The sequence below is a fragment of the Nematolebias whitei genome, chromosome 1 (genome assembly GCF_014905685.2).
Source record: "Nematolebias whitei isolate Nwh7 chromosome 1, NemWhi1, whole genome shotgun sequence".
Classification (NCBI taxonomy): domain Eukaryota; kingdom Metazoa; phylum Chordata; class Actinopteri; order Cyprinodontiformes; family Rivulidae; genus Nematolebias; species Nematolebias whitei.
This window is the reverse complement of record NC_056498.1, coordinates 84,074,204-84,080,295: the sequence shown is the minus strand read 5'-3', so window position 1 is coordinate 84,080,295 and position 6,092 is coordinate 84,074,204. Positions and strand designations below refer to the sequence as shown.

At 42.5% G+C, this 6,092-nt stretch overlaps 2 protein-coding genes across 2 annotated transcripts in view; one reads left to right on the top strand and one right to left on the bottom strand.

Annotated features, from left to right (window-relative positions):
• Positions 1–6,092, bottom strand: part of LOC119413748 — an 880,117-nt gene that overhangs the window by 13,014 nt on the left and 861,011 nt on the right. The gene's annotated exons all lie outside the window — the stretch shown is intronic.
• Positions 1–6,092, top strand: part of kif11 (kinesin family member 11) — a 56,815-nt gene that overhangs the window by 7,796 nt on the left and 42,927 nt on the right. The window contains 7 exon segments of the mRNA XM_037674288.1: positions 1,168–1,264; positions 1,494–1,589; positions 1,810–1,898; positions 2,093–2,180; positions 2,781–2,854; positions 2,930–3,044; positions 4,911–4,982. Of these exon segments, the coding sequence (XP_037530216.1) occupies positions 1,168–1,264; positions 1,494–1,589; positions 1,810–1,898; positions 2,093–2,180; positions 2,781–2,854; positions 2,930–3,044; positions 4,911–4,982 (631 nt within the window).

Here is a 6,092-nt window from a genome sequence, read left to right as displayed (position 1 = left end):
CTTCATGTCTCGTACATGTTAGTCTGCAGGAAAAGAGACTTCATGTCTCGTACATGTTAGTCTGCAGGAAAAGAGACTTCATGTCTCGTACATGTTAGTCTGCAGGAAAAGAGACTTCATGTCTCGTACATGTTAGTCTGCAGGAAAAGAGACTTCATGTCTCGTACATGTTAGTCTGCATGAAACGAGACTTCATGTCCCGTACAGGTTAGTCTGCATGAAACGAGACTTCATGTCTCGTACAGGTTAGTCTGCAGGAAACGAGACTTCATGTCCTGTACAGGTTAGTCTGCAGGAAACGAGACCTCATGTCCCGTACAGGTTAGTCTGCAGGAAACGAGACTTCATGTCCCGTACATGTTAGTCTGCAGGAAAAGAGACTTCATGTCCCGTACAGAAAGGCGTTCCTGAAAGTAGGCTATGTGAAAATACACTTACAATGGGCCCAGGCTATCTCTGAGGGTAGTTGGAGTGAAATATTTTCAATGCATATTGAGATGATTCACACCTGTATTTAAAGTTATCTGTTCACAATCCAATGACTTAATGTGTGTAAACATCCCCGTACTGGGAAAATGACCTGGTATCCTGTTTAATGCTCCTTTGTAGGTGCCGTATTAGAAATCAGCTTTTTATTTGATTTGAATTCCTTTCTTCTCCTTTTAATCTGTCTTCTCTGTGAAGACTGGGGTGAACTTTGCTGAATTTAAGTCCTGTTAGGTTTGAAATGCATCCGAGTGTTTTCTTTGGAGAAGATTCGTCCAGATTTTGGCAGAGCAACAGCTTTTGTATAAATTAACTTCTAAGTTGATAACATGTTAAAATAAACATTAAATGAAAACTGATCCAACTGTTAAAATATTACTTATGTATATTGTATTTAATCTTTTCCCAATGTGGTGGCATGTTTGTTAGATATCTAGAATTTTCTAAATGAGATATTTTTTTTCTTTTAATTCTTTCCTTTCTGCCTGAACACATCTGGAAAAATAAATATATTTCTAAATATTTGTATTCCACAACAGTTCAAAGTCAAATTACACTCAGCAGTGCTCTTTTCTGGGTCTGGAGCCCCCAAATTAAGAGACGCATATTTATTTAATAAATCTTAGACTTTCGTGCTAGCCTGCTGTGACTTGGGCAATAATGAACTCTTGTCTTCTACAGAGAGTCCAAACTGACCAGAATCCTTCAGGACTCACTGGGAGGACGAACAAAAACCTCCATCATTGCCACTGTGTCTCCTTCCTCCAGCAACCTGGAAGTATGTCTGCATTTGTTCATGTTGACTCGTCTTCAGCCTGAGTGAATTAAACATTTTCATTGAATTGCATGTAAATATTCTGATTATGTAAACTTTTTAGTATCGTGTTTTTTTTTATTTATTTTTTTATTCCTTATGCAGTGGTTTTGAATTTTTGTTACGTTTTCATATTTTTCCTACGCTTTGTTCAGACTCTTCAACAGATGTTTGTTTTTCTGTGGGTTTGCAGGAAACACTGAGCACTCTGGAGTACGCAAGCAGAGCCAAGAATATCATGAACAAGCCTGAGGTCAACCAGAAACTCACGAAGAGGACTCTTATTAGGGTAAAACGTCGATTTGACACGAGTTCTGTTTTGAGTTTGTCTATACATCTCAGGATATTAACGTTGACCTCTGATGCCTTCATAGAAGAACCATGTAGATCAAAATAACTGAGGTTTTTAAAATCGTTTTTTACTATTTTCATTGTTGATGGACCTAGGATTCGCTTTTGTATGTTGGGACATTAATCCCTTCAGTGAAGCTGTTTTTCTGACTGTTCAGGAATACACCGAGGAGATCGAGCGTCTAAAGCGGGACCTGTCTTGTGCAAGAGAAAAGAACGGAGTTTATTTGTCTTCAGAAAACTACGAGTAAGACAAGAGACAAAAACAGAACTGGACAGATTTCACTACAACTTTCATCTGTTTTGATCAAATGTAGTTTTTTGTTTTTTGTAACAAATTATTAGAAGTGATTTAAATAAACCCTAATTATTGCATGTTTTAACCTCGGTCTGCTGCAGCTGTTTGTGTTTGATATGAACATGAACTGATGTATTTTTCAGGAGCATGCTGACTCAGATCACCATTCATGAGGAGAGGATTGCAGAACACCTGGAGAAGATCGCTGTCATGGAGGAGGAGCTTAAGAAGGTGCCACCCTGTTTCCACATTCAGTGTTTCCCCTAGATAACTTGCCATGGCGGGGCGCTCATCTCGTCCGTGATTTTTGTCTGGGGTGGGGGGGACGGAGACTCGTCCTAAGCTGCGCAGCGTGCTGTTTAAACCAACAGTTTTAGAGGGGGTGGGGGACACAGAGGCAGCCGCGCGCTGTTTGTACTGGCAGTTTTCGAGTGGCGGGGGTGCGTTCAACGTGAGTGTTCAGCATGAAGGAAGAGGCTGCCTTTAGCTTTTTGGCTAGCGCACCTGCATTGCGAGCCGCTAGTTTAGAGTTGCATCAATGCCGACAGGGGGTGGGGTTCGGTAGACGGGGTGCTCAGTTCTGTTGACGGGGCGGGGCGCCCCGCTTGTATAATGGTAGGGGAAGCACTGACATTGCTACAAACCTTGAGTCTATTTTAATATTCACAGCTACTTGAATGTGAAGTGGGTTACAGCAAGACCATTTATTTACTGCTTGAATATTCAGCTTGCAACTACAGATTAAAACGTTTTTCCATCAGCTGGGCTTCAGTTAAATGCATCAGAAAAAATGAGATGAGCACAAACGTTTATCCTCTGCTCCCCCTGCAGGTAACAGAGTTATTTGTGGACAGTAAAACCAAACTGGATCAGTGCACTGTGGACCTGGATGAGAAGCAACAGAGGTATTTATTCTTCACACCAGTCCTGCAGCCGCCAGCAGATCTTGGCCTCTGAATGTTGTTTCTGTTTGTTTTCAGACTGGAGGAAACTAGCAGAGACCTACAGCAGACAAAGGAGAAGCTGGTCCAGGAGGAGTTCATCTGCTCGGAGCTCACTTCAGTCCACAAGTCTCTGTATAACACAGCTGGACAGGTACAAACCCCCTACTGTGTCAAACACAAAACACAAGTGATGCTAAAAGGCAGGTTTTTGAGAGACCTCCTACTGATAATGTAAACATCTCCTGCAGCGGTGTTGGGGTGCATTCACACCAGCCCTGATGTCCCAAACTCTAGCCCGTTTGCCTAGGAAGTCCGTTTAGTTTGGGGAGGTGTGAATGCACCATTGAACTCTGTCACGGAACAGAGGCGAACTCTGGCCCGGGCTAAAACCTAGGGGTGCATTCACACCTGATAGTCTGGTGGACTCGGTTCGGTTGGGGACCAATATTCATGACCTTTTGTTTACATTTGAGCTGGTCCGTTGGCATTCACACTGCACTGTGCAGTCGAGTCAACCTGTTGAACCAACCTGTTCCCCCACTCGCCTGTGGGGGCGCTGCACCAACAACTACTGAAAGAAACAACACAAAAAACTCTGAAGACACGTCTTCTTCTTCTGGAAATAAAAACAAAAATGAAGTGGCATCAAGTTTTAGGAGTTATATTTTGTCATTTTTCAAAAATGGACTCAGCATGAGCAGAAGATGAGACAGAAGACCATGGTGAATATTGTTTTTCACACAAGGCAGCTGACGGCTCCATATGAGGTAAGAGAAATGTGTGTTTGTTTACCCTGCGCTGTACTCCACTTCTTGCTTGTGGAGCGGGACCGGTCTGATTACATTCACACTGTACTCGAACCGCGCTGGAGTTTTCTTCTACCAGACCGAGACCTAGGGTGCATTCACACCAGCCCTGTTTAGTCCGCTTTAATCGAACTCTAGCTAGTTTTCCTAGGAAGTCCGGTTTGTTTAGGGAGGTGTGAACGCGCCATCGAACTCTGGCCCGGGCTAAAACCTAGGTCTCGGTCCGGTAGAAGAGAACTCCAGCGCGGTTCTAGAATTAGAATGTTAGAATCTAGAATGTTCTAGAATTGCGCCGCTCAAGGTGGCTGCATGTTGGAGCAGCTCTGTTACTTTCATTCTGAGATTTTGCTTTTGGAAACATTAATTCATCTTTTTCTGGATGTAAATCACATTTTTTTGGATGATTGTTTCCTCTGGTATCAGATGCTGTGCAGCTGGAAGGATTTTTACTGAAACTTTTTTAGTTTTGGACATTTGTTATGATGCGTAACCATGGCAACAAGGCAGTTTTCTACAACCAACAGCAGCTGATTAACATCTCAAAAGCTCAAATAATATCTCAACTACAGCCACAAATCTCAAATGAGTTGAAAAGGATGTTCTGTGGACACATTCTCATCTACCTGCCAGCTGTGCTCGAGTACCTGACCACTGAGATCCTCAAACTAGCAGGAAACACGGCTCATGACAGCAGAAGGACAGGATCGTCCCTCAGCAACTACAGTTGGCTGTCTGCAGCGACGAGGAGCTCGGCAGACTGCTGGGAGGAGTGGCCATCGCACTGGGAGGAGTTCTGCCCTGCATTTGTGCGGTCATACAGTCCGGGGGAACCGAGAGGCCAGCCAAGTCTGGGTGGACGGATCGGACGGCATCTGCAGCCAGTTTCTTAGGATCCACTGTGGGATGGACCTTTACAAGAGATCCTTCCTGTCTACAGCCATCAGCATCTATAACATCTCTTAATGAAATGAGGATAACGAGTTACAGCAACAAATAATTTCCCTTTGGGATTAATAAAGTATGTATGAATGAATGAATGAAATCCGTTGACTCTTGTCCAAAATCCAGCTTTAACTGTTAAGTTGTTGTTGGCTGAGCTTTTAGCCCAGAGGAAAGTCTTTACAGAGAGCGTGCACGCATGTGCATTTGGTGAATGTACAAAATTCACAGAACAGCTGAACAATGACACAACTCTACACTTTGTATTTCAGCTCCTGAGTACCGTCGATACCAGTACCAGTGACGTGTTTGGTCTCCATGACAAGCTGGACCGGAAGAAAAAGGTCAAAACTCTTTAAAACAAACCTGTTATCACATCAGTCTGAAATAAAATTAAGCCAAACTTGAGGAAATCAATCGGCTGCCTTTTATGCAAATGTTTTATAATAGTCATCTTATTAAAAAATAGCTGTAGACATTTAGTCAGTACAGTAGTCCCTCGTTTGTTGCGAGTGTTAGGTTCCAAACCCCCTCACAATAAGTGAAAATCCACTAATTAGTGACTATATTTATTTTAGTATTTACATATATTTTAAGGTTTTAGAAGCCCCACACTTGCAATGTTCTAAGCTCTTAAATCAACGTAATTTTAACAACATATGTCTGTGTTGATTTTAAAAAAAAAAAAAAGAAGAAGAAAGAAACCATCCAGATGACTGCATTGACATTGACATGACAGTCTCAGAGGAGTTGACTGGGGAGAGAGCGGGCCTCGGAGGCCATCTTGGCACCAGCAAACTGTTCTTTTTTGTTTGTTTTTTCCACTATGAAGTATGCTGTTGTTGTGGGAATCAGTTTGTTTGTGGCTCCTCAGATTGAAGAAGTCCTTTGGATGAATGACGAAATGTCTCGGAAAAAAAAACAACCGTCCAGATGACCTGTCTGAACATTGTTGGATTTTTACCTGGATTATTGAGCATGAACCTTGATATACTTATATCTAGCTAATAAATTTTACTTAGCAGCGCGTCCTCGCTTGGACATCCTCTTGGGCCTGTTAAGAGCTCTCAGGTTCACCTATGAACCTGGGAGTCTGGTTCTATGCGGCCCTTAAACGTCAAAGCTCATTTTGTGGGGGGCCAGACCTTCAATTTGTCCGGCACAGAACCATAGGTGGTTGAGTCAAAGTCTGGATGAAAAAAGTCCCAATGGGCTCCGTAAACAGCCCTGGACCTACGACTGAAAGTCCCCACTTGGGCTGGGCGATATCTCAATGTTTTTAAAATGTCAAGATAATTTCATATGCAATATAAAATTAGACTATATTGATATAAAACAATATAGTCTCATACTGTAAGTAGTTATAATTATATTATGCAGTCAACCTACTTCACATATGGGGAGCAATATTATAGGCAGAAACATGGGTGTGCTATGGGGTCTCCAGTTTCTCC